At 40.0% G+C, this 17,845-nt stretch overlaps 1 protein-coding gene across 4 annotated transcripts; it reads left to right on the top strand.

Moving 5' to 3' along the window:
- Positions 1-88: 88 nt before the first annotated feature.
- On the top strand, positions 89-16,578 carry gc2 (guanylyl cyclase 2). Of its 4 annotated transcripts, XM_015014534.1 has the most exons (26): positions 89-292; positions 861-1,311; positions 1,426-1,554; positions 1,646-1,825; positions 1,989-2,106; positions 2,585-2,886; positions 3,534-3,665; positions 3,772-3,875; positions 4,599-4,717; positions 4,916-5,000; positions 5,130-5,226; positions 5,394-5,516; positions 5,631-5,711; positions 7,284-7,460; positions 7,557-7,713; positions 8,170-8,319; positions 9,208-9,356; positions 9,485-9,648; positions 9,868-10,060; positions 10,147-10,321; positions 10,460-10,558; positions 10,998-11,092; positions 11,182-11,267; positions 13,709-13,809; positions 15,337-15,360; positions 15,489-15,557. In XM_015014534.1, the coding sequence occupies exons 2-24, from the start codon at positions 916-918 to the stop codon at positions 13,806-13,808; spliced, it is 3,411 nt and encodes a 1,136-aa protein (XP_014870020.1). In that variant the 5' UTR covers positions 89-292; positions 861-915; the 3' UTR covers position 13,809; positions 15,337-15,360; positions 15,489-15,557. The 4 variants fall into 4 exon arrangements, with proteins under 4 accessions (XP_014870020.1, XP_014870019.1, XP_014870023.1 ...); XM_015014533.1 differs by lacking the exon at positions 13,709-13,809 and having other exon boundaries at positions 15,489-16,578; XM_015014537.1 differs by lacking the exon at positions 13,709-13,809 and having other exon boundaries at positions 10,147-10,274.
- Positions 16,579-17,845: the final 1,267 nt, after the last annotated feature.

Raw genomic sequence — 17,845 nt, 5'->3', positions numbered from 1 at the left:
TATGATGACATTGATGTAAATCATTATCTCTAAAGATTCTGATTGGATTTGACATAATCTGGTCGGACAGGTTGTACACTCAGTGCTGGTCGTCTCATACGGACTTAGAGGTTTGGTTGGTCAAAATGTAGAGAACCTGCTAGGTTAATAATGTTAGACTAGTGTTGACTGGACTAACTGTAATTAAACATTTTTATGTCTGAAAAGAAGAAACAATAAAATCGCTACGTTGGTTGCTGGGGTCAGAAGATTTGCCTTTGAGAAACAAAAGAGTCTGTCTCTTCAGTATATGGTAAGATATTTTACATGTATTTATGACACCACAGTACAAATATTGATAAAGTGAAGGAAATTTAGAAAAAAATGATGGGATAGTTGGTTAAGTAGCAGTAACTGCAGGTAAGCACAACATGCTTCCTGAAAAATGTTATGATTCATTTTTATTGATTAGGAACCTTGTTTGGTGGAATCAAGATTGGACTTTCAAAAAAATAAATAAATAAAAAAATTAAAAGATTGTACCACCAATAAAGCACAGCAGTAGTCACATTATGCTCTGGTATATTAAAACTAGCTGGCTGAATGTTGTTGAATCTCATCCCGATTCAAACTGATTCTGGAATCAATCAAATCAGTTCATATTTAGCTTCTGGACTGGCTTTTCAAAAGCACAAATCTTAACCCTGTTAATAACAATTTAACTAGACTTAAAAGCCTTGGCAACACAAGGCAACCAACTATCTGTCAATCAATTTCACCTTTGGCGAGAGAATTGCTGTAACGAATAATAAAAATTCCAAAATTGATGAGTGCACATAAACATTTCTACAATTTGTTTTTTTCTCCTTTCCTTGATGCAGGGGAGACCTTCTTTATCCAGATTCTACTTAACTCCAGGGGACTGAATGTTTTGAGATGCTTCAGCTACAACATGACTCCATCTCCTTACCTCCAACACGGAAACAGCAGACTCCCAATGTCACCCCGGTCCAACATCATCGCCCACCGACATCATCATCTTCATCCCCATGTCCCTGCTCTGTCCTTCCACAACCTTCAAGTTTCCTCCCTCTTCTAAGACTGCATGGAAACGGTCTGCTGAGGATCCTACTCACCCTCTTTATTGCCCTGTGCATACTGCCCTGCCAAGCGCACGCTGCCTTGTTTCGGGTCGGAGTGGTTGGACCATGGGGGTGTGACCGCCTCTTTGCCAAGGCACTTCCAAATGTTGCGGCACAGCTGGCGGTAAATCGCATCAACAGAGACCCCTCACTGTCCTACGCTGCTACATTTGGCTATGCCGTGCTGCAGGTAGAGTGAAAGTCCTTTCTTTAATAATTGGATGTTTTACAGTTCTTCATTGGTTTTCTTGTAGTGTCAACCTAGGTTTAGATATTAGCTTGTTGATTGAATATTTCTGTTCAGGAGCCTTGTGAAACATCCAGGGCACTGGAGGCATTTGTGGGTTTCCACACCAAGGCCTCTGGTTACGTTGGACCAGTCAACCCTGGATACTGTGATGCTGCTTCGATGCTGAGCAAAGGCTGGAACAAAGTAACTATTGTCCACAGAAGTTGTCTTTTCTTAGCTAGAACAGTTGTTAAGGAAGCTGCTATATTTTCTTCTCTGTGCTCTCGTCTATAAGGCAATATTTCCTTGGGCTTGTGTTGGCTATGAGTTAGATGATGTCCGTAGCCATCCAACGTTTGCCCGATCTATGGCGAGACCCACCGCAGTGCTGCACAGTGTCATGACCTACTTCCGGTGGGCTCACATTGGCATCATCTCTTCTTCTGATGACATCTGGGTGGACACAGCAACCAAGGTGTGGATGTTTGTCTTTTGTCAATTTTCACTCTAGAAGACCGAAAATTTAAAGTTTTATGTAAAAATAGAAAGCTGCATTATAGGTGACAAAACTAAACTTGTTTCAGCTTTTTATCAGGATGTGCAGACATTTTATGCCAAATCTTTTATGTCATGTCTAGGTGGCGGACTCTTTAAGGAGCCATAGGATGAACGTCAGATTTGTCAGTTTTATGGAAAACACACCTCATGGCATTAGACGAACCCTGGCCAAAGTCCGCAAGATGAAAGAAATACGAGGTAAAAGTGATGGTTCTTATTAAAAAGAGTTTGGGATGTTCATTGGACAAGGAACAAACTATTCCTGAAAAGGCAAATTACATTTCTCTTGCACCTTCCCCAACTTGTGCCTCACTCTAATCATGTAAATTTACAGATCTGTAGTTAAGAAATATGTCAAATAAATCAAAAACCAAAATTTCAACTCAATCTCCAAGAAGGAAGGGATGAAAGTCGCCAGTGCCAATGTAAGATTGTAAGATTGAGGTCTGTATGGTGATTCAAGAGAGGAGCAGGTATTAAGCAGAAAAGTTGTCTGAGGCTTGTAGTGTGGATACAAATCAGAACCGTAACAACCATCCATAGTAAGCTTAATCCACCTTTAACTTGTTAATATCTTTGTTTGGAAGCACTATAATTCAGTGAGATAATATTCTAGCATCAATGAGGTTACTCTGGTTATTCAACAGGGTTACTCTGATGTCTTTTTCTGTCCTAGCTGTGATCCTCTGCATGCACTCGGTACTCATTGGTGGCTTGGCCCAGAAGCTCCTCTTGGAAACAGCCTACGACATGCAGATGATCGACGGCTCCTTCGTGTTTGTACCTTATGACACTTTGCTCTACAGCCTGCCGTACATTAACGCAACCTACCCTACTGTGAAGAACAACAGCAAACTGCTGCGGGCCTACGATGCCATGTTGACTATCACCATCGACTCCCCCCAGGTGTCATTCTATGACGCCTATAGAGAAGCTATGGAGAGAGAAGAGGTGGCAAGAACATTGAAACCCCAACAGGTACATCAATTCATACCAGCCCACCATAGTCTGCTTTAATTAAACTGTAGTTGGTTTGCCTACAAAGTCTGGTTCCTTTGGGGAGGATCTAACGCCAATGTGGAACAAATTTGCCTAAAAACTGAGATCTTGGTTCAATTGAAGTGAACTATGTTGTGGTTCGAATCCATATGTGGATGCAAGTAGACCGTAGACTGCTCCAAAAGCAGGAAGTGGACTATAGCACAGGGCATTCTGGGTAAATGGAACCAAATCAAACACGTGAGCCTTCCACTAGTGGGAGAAATGGCTTGGGGTCCTTTACCAAAAACAAAACAGAAATGCTACAACCACTAAAAACTGATCCCACTCTATTTTTCTTTACATTTTGCGAATAAGGAAGTTGTGCTCATTTCATTTTCAGAGATTTTCATGTTGTTTCCTTCAGTAGTTCTTGATGCAGAGTCACCACAGGCAAGGTGGTTTGGATAATTTTGACAGTGCAGTGTGAAAGTGAACCGCACCATCTGAAAATGTATTTTGGTCCAGTCTAACTGAATCTACCAGACTATCAGGTGTGAAAACACCATACGATTCAAAAGGAGGCTCAAAGGGTTAGTTTGTCTGAAGAACAATAAGTAAAGCTGACATCTCTCTTTGTGGTCCAGGTGTCCCCTCTGTTTGGAACCATCTACAACTCTATTCTGTTCATGGCTCATGCAGTGCATCGCGTTCGCGAGTCCAGGGTATGGATGTCTGGAGGAAACCTGGCACAACATACACGCAATTTGGATTTCCAGGTACAGATAGACCCAGAAGTCCATAGCACCAAACCACTTTTTTCTAATTTCAGCATAACATAAAGTAAAGTGAGGTTATAGGATCTGATATTTTGTTTATTCACAGGGCTTTAGTCACCGTATCAAAACCAGCAGCTCTGGAGCTGTTCAGCTGGACTACATCATCCTGGACACAGATGGATCTACCTTGAATCTCATGCCAACATACAAGTAGGTCTCATTGTTTAATGATTTCCAATGAGCAACAAAGAGTTTGCTCCACCAAGATAACTAACAAATGAATAAGAAAGTCACTTGCCTTGCCTGACTGACTGAGTTAAATGTAAAGTTTGGTATGGAAGTGTTTATTCTTCTTTTCTAGAATTTTCCAGTCTTGACCTTTTTGTTTGAGTAAACAATACAACGTGAACTGAACACCAGTGTACAAAGCAAGTTCCAGGAAATGAATTATACAATTGCTACCTGCATTCTATGAACTGTAGTAGTAGTCAAAAGTAGTCAATAAATTAAGTATTTTTTGTTTACGATATCAGTGTTGTTCAAGAATTTTTTCATAAGAGTGGCCAGACCAGGCTAGCAAAACTTTTAGGGAGCACAGCTAAAACAATATTTATTTATTTTGCATGAATTTTTTTTATTGGGTTTTATATTTATGTATTCATTGAAGAAGGGGATGACTTTCTACGATATGAATATTATTCTCTGAGGAGGCCAGTGGGCTGGCTGGCATTTATTAAGAAGGGCCATGGCCTCCCCTGCAACCCCTTTTGGAGACGCCACTGTATATTATTTTCTAGTTGACCTAATCTTATAATGAGCATGGCATCTTTCAGAGTTTAGCTGTCTCTCATATTTTAACAATTTGCTGAAAAAGAGCATCCTAATAAACTACACCCTCTTCAATTAACCACTGATCTCACTAATCCATGGCAGGATCGACATGGAGATCAGCATGGTTCGCTTCCTGGGTCGAGACATTCACTTCCCACAAGGCTACGGGCCCAGGAGAGATGCTGCCTGCTGGTTTACGCCCGGCGTCATCTGCTCAGGAGGTGAGGAAAACCACAAAAAACATGTATTCAGGGTGTATATATTTAGGATCTGCTGCAGTTAATTGATATACTTTTAAATGAATTTGTATGCTGCACAGCTCACGTGAATTTTTCAGAGTTCCTTTCACAAAATAAAAAGTTTTTTGGATAGTATTATAGGTTAAAGTCTGTTCTCTCAGTTTTTCTTTTCTTTTCTAGGAGTGGATCTGCTCTTGACTTTCAGCATGTTCTTTGGTTTTATTGCTGCTTCTGTCTTCGCAGTGGCTCTCCTGTACTGCATCAAGTATGAAATCACCTATAGAAACTATTAATCTAAAGCTAAAATGAATCTGAATTTTAGGAATCTTTAACAGGTAAAAACAACAAAACATAAACAAGTTTTTAATTTTTTTTCCCCCTGACTCCCTCTCAGGCGACGCGTCAATCAGATTCGAATGGTCAGAGGTCCCAACAAGATCCTGCTTACTCTCCAAGACGTCACATTTATTAACCCCTCACTTAGTAACAAGGTCAGCCATTATGTTGTCATGAAAACACAACATAATGTGTTTTTTCCCATCACAAATCCCCCCAAATTTGTGTTAAATTCAATGTTCTTTGTACTATTTAAACCCATGCACTGGTACTTTGTAACTCCTGATACTTTTCTAAACTGGTAACAATTTGCTATCCACAGAAGCTGAGCCTAGATGACAGCAGGACTAGCGGTGGCCGGAGCACGTCTGAGCGCAGCCTCAACACACCCGCCTCCTCTCAGTCTCCAGCCACATACGAGAATTCAAACGTTGTCATTTTTGAGGTCAGACATTTCGATATTTAAGCCAGATTAAGAACATGACAACACTTTCAGTAGTAAAGTCAGTGTGTGAAACTTTGAGGGGAGTTTTAATTGAACACTCTTTCTCCTGATCAGGGTGACTGGGCGTGGCTGAAGAGGCTACCTAATGGCAGGTTTCGAAGCATTAACCCTAAAACCAGCGATGTCTTTGAATTGGTATGTGAAAATGATGAGAGATACAAAAGAACATGACTATTTTTTTCTGAAGCAGTATACAGTAGGGTAGTGGTCCCCAAACTCTTTCCTGTGAGGGCCACATAACTTTTCCCTTCTCTGGTGGGGGGCCGGAAATTGTTGAGGGGGGTGGGGTGGGTGTTGCGTTTCTCGATTGATTTTTACCCAGAAAGCACATGGGCAAAAACCATGAGTGAAACGGTCACTGGGACTGACTAGTATATATTCCGTTGGGGGAATGTAACTATACCATATTAATTTCTCATATGTTAACATAAAGGCTCGTTTTGAAGTATAAGCTGCTACTTACAGGCGTCGCTTCGAAGAATTCAACCTGGAATGCGGCGTTCATAACAGACGCGTGTGTTCATCTCATCTGCTCTACCGCTAGCAAACAACCGTACTGATTAAATAACATAAAAGTCAAGCAGTTCCCTAAAAGTCCAGCAATGCGCCATGCAAAACAAAACACCCACAGTTTACAGGGCACACCTCCTGGTGGTTTAAGAAAAATCCACATATAAAATAAATGAAAAAAAAATCTGAATGCTCTCTGGTATTGTTCAGGGGGTCGGACCAAATGTGGAGGCGGGCCGTAGTTTAGGGTTTCCCCCAGTGTATTATGAGTCTGGTGGGCCACCAGGCTTTACTTGAGCCCCCACCCACCAGACTAAGCATTGCTTATTTATTTAAGTCTTTTTAAAGTTTGCATTTTTTAAGACTTTATAGTTGGTGTTCAGGTGTTAATCTTCCAATCTTTCAATAACACATGATTATCAAGTGATCTTTTAAAATTTCCTGTCAACTTTAAACATTGATAAAATGGATCCTGGCTTGATGATTAAACCTTAAATTTAAACTTAAAACATTTAGATTATTATTTTAACACCTTTAATCTTAATACAAGTTGTCTTATTATACAGCAAAACCTTTGTCATTTGAAATGGCAGAGTTTTGTCCAATGATTTACAAAATGTTAATTTTATCTGAAAAAAGGGAAAAGAAAAACAGATAAAAATACATAAAGCCTAAAACCTAATCATTAAAATTTAAATGGTTCTTTGTTTCATGCTTCACGAACAGAGTCTGAACCCTGGGCTATTTAAGAAACTATTTCTTCTTGCATGTGTTAGGGTTAGTGTCACTCTGTTGACTTTTGAATTTCACCCAACCACTAACATTTGGCCTTGACACAAGGCGCCAGTTCAACTCTATGAAACTTACTGGGCTGCGCTGTAAACATCCATCTCAGACTGCTAACATATAAGTGCCAAGCAGAACTACGCATCTGTTGGCGTTAATTTAATATTTGAAAGCCTGGCCAAGACGGCATCGTTCACTATCTTCGGCGCCATTGCTACAGGTGCTAACGCAGTAGGAAATTGACATCATTGCCCGGTTGAAATTCTGCCTAAGAAATTTAGGTCAGTAGGAGAAATCTCAAACAAAGCAGTGAAATGAAATTAAAATAGAGCGGAACTGCGTAGGAAGGCTAATTAAAACCCAACGTGTTGTGAAACTACACGAGTAGGATTGTGCTGCTTGTTCCTGCAGATGAAAGACATGCGTCACGAGAACATCAACCCTTTCCTGGGCTTCTTTCATGACTGCGGTGTGTTTGCCATCGTCACCGAGTTTTGCTCCAGGGGAAGCCTGGAGGACCTGCTGCTGAACGACGACGTCAAACTCGACTGGATGTTTAAATCGTCTCTGCTGTTGGACCTCATTAAGGTAAATGGCAGTACTGTAATTTAGGTGGAAGATAAAATTTCAAACAGAGAAGTTGGCGAAACTGCACCTACTCCCCCCTCCCCTCCCAATTTAAAGGGTATGAAGTACCTTCATCATCGTGGAGTGTGTCACACCCGTCTGAAGTCTCGTAACTGCGTGGTGGATGGACGTTTTGTCCTTAAAGTGACAGACTACGGCTACAATGAGGTTCTGGAGTCACAACGGTTCCCCTTCGTCGAATCGCGTCCAGAAGGTAACAGATACAAAGCTTTTTCAGAGTTTTTATTTATTTATTTCATTTCAGGATCTGGACAGTTTACTTACTTTTAGGGAAGGTGTATTTATTAGAACATGAACTACATTATTGACCCTTATTGATGACGTTTACCTTCTTCCAGGGAAAACTTTAACTACTAAAAAAGGTACTCTAATTATATATATAAAAAAGATAATATACATCAATCTTGCCAATCTTTTGCTTACACTGAATTATGGTTTAGGTTTTGACCAGGCGTTTCTTAGATTTGTGAAATAGAGAAGCATTGATTCTGATTTCTTTCTGAAAGCTGCTCATTCTGCAACCCTGCGGTGTTGAAAATTAATTTCTGTAGGGTTCACGCTGTGAAAAATGGACCCTGCGGTCTCATTCTAACAGATAATTTCTCAAACTGTAGCAACAGGAGGACATTAAATCACCTTTGTGTTGCAGAGTTGCTGTGGACGGCTCCAGAGGTCCTGAGAGCCAGTCATCCAGGACTCCACAGGACCCTCCCCAGTGACGTTTACAGCTTTGCTATCATAATGCAGGAGGTCGTGATCAGAGGGCCTCCGTTCTGCATGCTGGACCTGTCTGACGCAGGCAAGACATCTCATTTGCAAAATTGGTTGTTCTGCTGATAATGGAAGGCACAAGATATAAAACATTTTTAAATCAGATAAACAGATTATAATATTTTTCAGTTAGATCAGAAAAATGGAAATTAATGAGATATATAGTTTTCAAATACATTAAAAATATATAGTGTTAAAAGATGTTCATTTTCTTTAAACGATTTTTTTTTAAATAAAGTTGTACTGAGTACTTTTCATCAGTCATCATCTTATTTTACTGGGTCAGCTCACTTTTGAAAAAGTAAATCAGATCAGAAACAGTCAATTTTATGGGGTAGGTTGTTCATTTTTGGAGATTCCCATTAGCAGTATATATAGATGTGACTCTCCACCCAGGGTGGCATAACTTATGGGGCGGCAAGAGAATTTCAAGCAAAAAAAATAAATTGTAGTCACATATTTTGAAAATATAGCTTGTAAAAGACAAAAGAAAATACTATTTTATCACAGATATTACTAAAATCTTTCTATTTTTTCTGCTCTATAAGTTTTTTTGGCTAATGATATAATAAAAAACAAATGTTATTTTCTTATAACTTATCCATAAACAAGATGGATCATGTGTAATAAACAACACATAGATGGTTTTGCTTCTTTAAAAAAATGTACATGCAAAGTTAATGGGTATCTATTGTAAAAGTATCAATGCAAAATTCCACAACATTGCATTCTCTCACGTCAAGTCAAAATTAAATCACTGATTTATTTCTAAGACAATTAAAAGTACTTCAAACAACCTTAAATGTGGAAAAATAAATGATCTCCAACGTCTAATATCAGACTCAAGTTTGCTGATCAGATTTTAGCATAATTTGAAAGAGGAGATCCCTGCTAAGCTCCTGTTTTATGTCCTCAGAAATATTAGAAAAGCTTCGTAAGCCTCCACCTCTGTGCCGTCCGGTGGTCAGTCCAGATTACGCTCCTATGGAGTGCATCCAGCTGATGAAACAATGCTGGACCGAACAGCCAGACAAGAGGCCGACCTTCGAGGACATATTTGACCAGGTCATTCTTTTTCATCTCCAATCAAGTTGCGCCTGCATATTTTCATCTTAATTCTAACAAAATCTACTTTTAAAGTGCACTTTCTAAATGAATTCTGTTGGATATTCATGCGCTTCTGGTCCTTTCAGTTCAAAAACATCAACAAAGGGAAGAAGACCAACATCATAGACTCGATGCTGAGGATGCTCGAGCAGTACTCCTCTAACCTGGAGGAGCTGATCAGAGAGCGAACGGAGGAGCTGGAGATAGAAAAGCAGAAGACAGAGAAGCTGCTGACACAGATGCTTCCCCCGTACGTTACCACTCATATAACTGAACAAAGAAACACGCGTGGAATGCAAATTTAATTTTTTAAGGTAAAACTAAGGATAAAGACGAAAACAATACTGTTAAATCTGTCAGAAAAGCATTGAAGATTTGTTAGCGCTCTCAATTCTCCATTTAAAGTGCACATTTAGTTCGGCCTGGGTTATACAAACTTATTTAAAGTTTTTCTTTTTTACCCCTCCAGCTCAGTGGCAGAGGCTCTGATGGTGGGAGCGGTAGTGGAGCCAGAATATTTCGACAATGTGTCGCTCTATTTTAGCGACATCGTTGGCTTCACCACCATCTCGGCCAACAGTGAACCTATCGAGGTGGTTGACCTCCTCAACGACCTTTACACGCTGTTCGACGCCATTATAGGAAACCACGATGTCTACAAGGTTACTCTTTTCTAGTTAATCTTGTGTCTAAAGAGGTAACATCAGGTGGTTGAAATTGTTGCTCATTTTCTCACGGCCTTCTCAAGGTGGAGACTATCGGCGACGCCTACATGGTGGCGTCGGGTGTTCCTTTCCCCAACGGCAACCGCCATGCTGCAGAAATTGCCAACATGTCTCTGGACATCCTCAGCGCTGTGGGAACCTTCAAAATGAGGCACATGCCAGACGTTCCTGTCAGAATACGAATAGGACTTCACACAGGCAAGTAAAGAATGGAGTTTAAGTTGAGTTCTCCGACTTTCGATCGACATTCAGCCAGACACTGAAGATCCATATGTACACCAAATGTTTTGTTCTTCAACAGCAGAAACTTGACTTTGGCTCTATGGTGTGTTGCAGGTCCGTGTGTAACAGGTGTGGTGGGTCTCACCATGCCTCGCTACTGTTTGTTTGGAGACACGGTGACCACCGCTTCTCGAATGGAGTCCAGTGGAATGCGTAAGTTCACACAAGTCAGAGAACAAGTGTGTGGATAAAATTCTAATTAAAGAAACTGGCACATATTTCCTGATCTATTGATTAAGTCTTTTTATGCAGAAACCAAACATTTCCAGATTTAAGAACAATAAGAAGGTACAAAAAAATCTAAAAATGGCTTTGAAATGACGTCATTTTTCAGATTTTTGATTTTAGTCAATAAAATATGTACTTTTTTTTCTGTAATCTCTTGATATTGAGCACAAACCTTAGATTTGAAGTCTTTGCAATTTTGTTAAGGTTTGCAATCTACATGTAGCTGTCACTTTACCTATAGGTTTTCTGACCAGTTGGAAAGCATTTTACTTGGGTTTTTTCCAGATTGTTTTCTTTGTTCTACTTTTTTTGTTAGGTAATGTAGGATGTTTTGATGTTAATTATTATTTTTTTCTTATGGTAGCCTACAGGATTCATGTCCATCAGAGTACAGTAAAGGTCCTGCAGGAACTCAATCTTGGATACAAGCTTCAGTTGAGGAGTCGTACAGAAGTCAAAGTACAAATCTTCAGCAAATACAAAGATAATGTCACCCGTATGACTAGAAGCGTGAAGAAATTATTTTTTTGTCTCTACCTCTTCTTCAGGGAAAAGGAATAGAAGAAACATACTGGCTTACAGGGAGAGATGGATTCACCAAACCTCTGCCGGTTCCTCCAGAACTTAAGTCAGGGTAGGGATGAGTTTCTTCCATCCCCTCCCCGTGTTTGTCTTTCTGCTCTTTTTCTTTCCCCCACCCCCTTATATAGCTAGAATTTTACCACCCTGGTCCAAGTTCTCTCCAGATTCTGAGTCCTGCTCTGGTTTTGAATAACTACCTACAAGAAACCTTATCAGTTCTTCATTCAAGTTCAAAATCAGCCACTTTCATACTGGTCCTTGCATGAATTTGTTCTTCCCATCTGAAAGATTAAGATGATGCAATGCTTCATTGGAAATTAAAAAAAATATTCTACAGTAAACAAGAAAAGCATCTACACTATCACTTTGATACAATGGTTCTGGTTTTATTATACACTTTATGTACAGTACATGATTTAGGTGTTGTAATTAACCATACCACAGTTACAGACAGAATGTTCTAGTAATATCTTTGTACAAACAATTGATTTTAAGAAGACGGCTACACTCACATTTGTACACACTAGGGAAGACGCAACATTCAAAGAAAGGCCACAAAGGAACAACACAATCTCCAAGAATGTAACAATTCTGCATGTTATTTCCAACTTTTGTTTCAGATTAGTCCACATTACTCTCTAATACTATTGTAACAGAGTTTAGATCATTGTTTGCATGCACACACCGTATTCACAGCAATCCGTAATCTGCAGCCATGAGTTTTTTTTTTGTTGGTATTTTCTTGACAGGGTTTTCCATTTACCCTACCACATTTAATGCCAAGTGTCCAAAGTAGATAAAAATCAACAACATTTTCTGTTGGTGGTTGCTCCTCATTGCCAGTGTTACCAGAGGCGCAGTCATAAGCTGGTTCTCCTCCACTCAACATCTGCTGGCTGACTTTGTGCCAGCCACTTGGGCCAGCTCCTCCAGGGAAATCTTAAAGCCTTACTAGGCTGGTCAAGAAACAGTCCGTGGGCTTTCCTCTGAATCTTCTCCTGGTGGGATGTGCCTGGAACACCTCACCTCCAGGAGCCATACTTACCAGATCTTCAAGCCACCTCAACTGGCTCTTGAGACTTTGAACATGAAATTGATTTGAGGACAAGACTGTGGAGGTAAGTTCACCAACTCAACCCATGGGAAGGACATGTGGACTAATGTGGAGAGTATCTGAATGTAAGATGGGGTCAACAAAACTTACCGTCATTATTTTCTGATGAGGTTCAAACAAACTAGATGATCAGGAGCTCTGGATATTTAGTGACAGATCAGGGGAGTGTTTTGATGAACATTATCAGCTTGTCAAAAACCGGGAGAATTGAGGTTATTCATGATCAAAGAAGCTCCCAACGTATTTCATTGGTCTGATTGGTAGGCAGCTTGGGATGAAGGACCTTTCTCAGTGGAATATCGACGTATGAGAGAAGGAAGCTGGAATCAACCTATCACTTTTGGATCGCAAGATGACTCCTCCTTCCACTGGGCGAAGGTGGTCAAGCGAAGAAGTTGACCACAATACAAACCCTGGCACTGAGTCAACCTTGCCTCTCTTCTGGGGTAATCTGACATAAAACTTGTGTAGCACATGAGTTACTAGACATAGTAACCCGTGTTACCCGTCACCAACTCCTTGAGTTGGTGACGGGTTGTTGTTCCATTAATCATCTGTGGATGCTCTTGCATTGCTCCAGTGTACTCAAGAAGCTGAGTACAATGGCTGAAACAATCATTTGAGTTCATATAGGAAATACTGTGAACAAGTAATGAAGTTAAGGAATGTGAGTTCTCAGACTGGACTCTCTGTATGAAGAAGTTGAAATTTAGTAACTTGTCAGATGCAAGTAAAAGATATTTGAAAGTAAAGGATGGTGCATAAGGCTTGGTCACTTCAGTCAGTCTAGGGCACTGCATTGTAGTGAGGTAGTTTCACCATTCACCATCAAGTGAATCAAATGGTGACAAAGCAATTGTCCTAATTTCATTCTACACCTCAAAATACTGTATAATTGCAATGCTATATCATGCACAGAGGTGCATAGTGGTGATGGGATCTGAGTTTTAATATTTTATTCGGGAGGAACTGTTGGCAGACCTGACACCAGTTTGTAGTACTTTGGAAAGAACCACTGCACCAATAGTACTCTTCCATTTCCTCAAAAAATGGACTTGGCAAAGCTTTAGGTTGTCTTAGAAGAATTGTGTTGAAAGATTTGGAGAAATTGTTCTGCTTTGTGAAAAAATACCTTTAAGGAGAAAACTTGTATTGGGTCAAACCTTGTAAAATCCTTTATGATCAGACTTTCTAATAAAATGAGTCTCCAAGGAACCTACCTATTAGTCATTTCCCTTTAAAATACTGGACCTATTGGGTGGCAATAAAAACAACAACAATGAAATGGCAAAGTTTTTTAAAGAGAAATGTGCCATTGCAGGACTGCAGAACGTGAGTGTGTGTGTGCTGTGATCATGGTGTTCGCTTCGTCTCAACAGGCAAATGGCCCATGGGCTGCAGATGGCCGAGATAGCCCAGTACAAGAAACGGAAAGCCGAGAAACAACAGCAGGAACAACTTGCAAAGAAGAAAAACTGAGGTAATGTTATGCATTATAAAAATGTATAACATTACTGGCTTGGTTGGCAACGTGACTCGTCCTTTGGCAAACATAGTTTGGGGATGAACTGTCTTTAAGGTGTTACCACAAGTTAATTAGACTTGATTGGTCTTTAACTCAACCCATTCCAAGTTTGGCGAGAAACATTGGCTATGGCAAAATACATATATTTATTAGTTAAAATGAGTTATTCAATATTTTTGAATACATTTTAAATTTAGAAACCTTTCAAACAGTTGAATGTTTTTCCCTCTAAGGAATAGATCAAATGTTTGTTGCGGTTGCACATTTACTGACTATGCCTTATTCTGTGTGCTTGACTTAAGTTGTTGACAAAATTTCTTATTAGGCTTTAACCTGGGTTGTATCAGTATGTAATTTAATGGTATTAAAAGCAGTGGCATCTCTAGACAGTTCATGTGAGGATTGTGGGGACTTTGTCCGTGGGATTAAAAGAAAAGCTCCTCTTCTTTATTCATAAAAAAACTCAGTTCTTCTACTTTACAAGTCTTTTAAACTGCTCACCACATCGCTGCTGTCACTTGAAAACTTGTACTAAATGTCCACACCTTCAAAATGATCAATCCAGCACATTTTTCATTCGACGGCAGCAATGTGTTGATGCTGAGTAGGTTGATCGGAGAAGTCATGATGTGTCTTTGAAATAATAGTTTGCCATTATCAGTCTGCAGTGGAGAGCAGTCAGAGCAATCCCAGTTTAAGGAATCAGCAAGAAACTTGCATGGACCAGTGAAGTTAATGGCTCGTCAGATTTGGGCTGGTTTCAGAATGAGCTTCGGCCATCGAAACCAGTCAAACCTTTTAAACTTTTATAGCCATCAACACTTTGCAGATATTCCACAATTGAATAGTTGTAGTGCAAGGGGATGCTTCACATGGTTCATTTTACAATGTTTCTACTGAAAGATAGAGAATCTACGGTGCCAAATGTCTCCCCAAAAAACGAATAAATAAAAAATTACACAAAAGTACTCAGGTTACTGTTAAAGGTTTCATGAGGTTTGCTGAAGTTCTCAAAAACCAGCCCTGGTCTGTTGGCTTGACTTTACCCATGAGAACTTCTGTCTGATTCTTCAAATGGTTCTGACATCTGCCTACTGCAGACATGGCAGTGATGACTTGATTAAAGATGTGTTTTTATGGATATGAAAATCTAATAATCCCCATATCTGATATATACCGTTTAAATTTCTCTACTTCTGTGCTCATTGTGTTGTATTCTATGTTCATCAAGCTCAAATATAAATCAGGTATTTCTTCAACATGACAAGCTGGAAACTTGGGAGTTTCTTTGAAACCCCTTTTAAGGGGCAGCTAGGATTTCATGGTGATGTACTCAGACGTCCTTTGCTGTGTTTCCCCCTTTTTTGTGTGTGATCCTTTGACTTTAAAGAGTAGACACTGAGTGGAAATTTGATTCTCCCTCAATATTTACCTTCGTGTGGGAGGTAAAATTCCTTTACCTCTCTCTTGTTCTTTCTGCAGGTGCAGATCGTTCGACGCTTCAAAGTAAATACAATGTTTTGCTTTAAAAACATAGAACTATTCCTTTCCCATTTTTAATGACCCGAACTGATTCTAATTTTCTCCCTCCATCCTCCACGCTCCTCCTCACGGCTTCTGTTTCTCTCACTCAGGATGTCGTTGGCTGACAACAGGGACATGAAGCAGGTGTTTCACAAGGCAGTAAAGAAGATCTCTCACGTCCGCGTTGTGACGCAGCTCTACGTGCCCGAAGACGACCACAACGTCATGCTGACGCACCACTGAGTGACTGACTTTGTCTGGAGACAACTCAAGAGCACCGCCTCCCCAAAGCTACAGTGATGTAGAACTCTGAAAATGAGCGTCCAACTAGAGAGAGAGAGAAGGAGGGTAGTAAAAGTGTTGGTTGGGGTTTACAGCAGCCAGAGCGTTTGAGTGAATGTCTGTGGGCAGTGGCGCAGAAAGTGGGTATGCGCTACATGCGACGCATAGGGGCGCTGTCCTTAAGGGGGCACCACAGCAGAATGGAAAAATTATCTCTAGTCGTCATCAATGTGTCCCCGTACACCTTGGAAAGTGCATGTTTGCGCAGCTGTCTGTGAGTGTCAGTGGCTTGAGCTGCAGACACGAAGCCTGATTGGGGAACGATCTACGAAGGCTGACAAGTGATGAGTCGGCAAAGACGGGATCTGCAGAAAGTCTCGGTCAGCAGGAACATGGCTAATCTCTCTCTGTCGTCTCCGTCACCTTGGCTCCTCTTCTGGAAGGACATTTACTAGGAAGGAAAGCTCTTTAGTGCTCTGTCTTCTTCAATGTACAAATAAATAAGTACAATCCCAAAAGATTTGGGCACAAACAGAGGAGAACAGACATATATGGGTATTCAAGACCCAGACAATGTTTACAGTCTCTTTTGTCAGTCAAAATCTTCTGCTTGTTTTCATTTGTATTAACAAAATAAAATCAAGAAGCAGAACAAAACTCTCAATGTTGAAAACAGAAATATTTTAATCTTACTGCTGTCTGTGTAATATTGCAATGTTTGCTTGTTACTTTTCAAACAGTGAAGAAAAATGTCAAATCACACAATGTGAGGAATGTGATATCACTTTCCTCATATTGCTCTCTACAGGACAAGTCACTTCAAATGGCCTTTTTAGCACCGAGAAGTTATTGATCGGATGTAAAATTGTCACCTTAAATGCTGTATTTGATCAGAAATAAAGGAATAACATCAAGTCACTCAACTGTGCATATATGTTGTGTGAAAAAGCGACAGAATTTACCGTTTGTGAAATTGCAAAACTCTTCCAGCAACACACGTCTCACTGCTGAAGAGACCCACAACGCTCTCTTGTGGCTCCACAAGACCAAACCGAGCTTTTGCTCTTCGCAGATGGTGTCCTGAGCGTCCTGCAGGATTATCCCTCCTGATCCATTGTTCATGTGTGTAATTGTATATTTAAAGTAACTGACTGCCGGCTTACTGCATTCTGTTCTGTACACGAAACGTGTTTGAATTAATGCACATTCTGTCACTTTACAGCAATTCTTCACATGTTGGCTTGACTCCCTAAAGCAATGTCATGTCTAGTTGGATGAGCTCCAGTTATTTAGTCAGAAAGAGAATTCAATGGTTAGAAGAAATAAAAATGTTTACATCTAAAGACAAGGGCAGAAAATGTATATTTAATATGCATTCATAAAACAGACACTCTTACATTCTGCTACCGAGTCCTAAGATTTGGGATAAATTTGTAATGAGAAATGTCTGTTTTACATAGAAATGTTCAGGAAATGTCCGCCTTCGATCAAAGTCTAAACCATCGGTTATTACGGATGTGCTTCTGATATTTGCTTCCATTGGCAGATGACATATGGCAGAAGTATAGAGCTGCGGATTATGGCTGTGTGACGCAGGATTTACATGGTTAGCCAGATGTCAAAGGGACGTTGCTTGGAGGGGGAGGGAAATGAAAACAAAGGTGGGTTATTTTATAGTGATATAGAATAAGCTGGACCATGAACTGGACAAAAGAGACCTGGATAAATCCTATGAAGGTGAATTGTTGCTTGGAGACAAATCAGTGGCCCTCATTGCAAAAAAAAAAAAAAAAAGACTGCTGCAAGTGAGACATGATACTTTTTATCTGTTGATCTTCTCATTCAGAGTCACCCGGTCTAAGAGTATGTTTCACCACAAACGTGATCCTGCTGAACATCAAGCAAACATATACAAATTGGTGAAAAGCATTATAACAAACAGAAAAAGATCAAAGATTACTTACAATAATAAACAAATATAATCATCAGTTTGCTGGTTATCATCACACAATTTTTTATTTATTTTTTTTTTCTCAGTAATAGCAAAATTGATCATATAAGTAAAGCGAAATCAAATCCAGAGCCAATCACATGCTGGCTGGAAAGCACTTCTTGCTGCCAATCTTACAAATTGTAACTCCGTAAAATATTACTTTTTTCACCATTTTACACAAAGCACGGACTT

Source organism: Poecilia latipinna, unplaced genomic scaffold (assembly GCF_001443285.1).
Source record: "Poecilia latipinna isolate Pla-1442-1.1 unplaced genomic scaffold, P_latipinna-1.0 Scaffold1826, whole genome shotgun sequence".
Lineage (NCBI taxonomy): Eukaryota > Metazoa > Chordata > Actinopteri > Cyprinodontiformes > Poeciliidae > Poecilia > Poecilia latipinna.
This window is presented reverse-complemented; position numbering and strand designations above follow the sequence as displayed.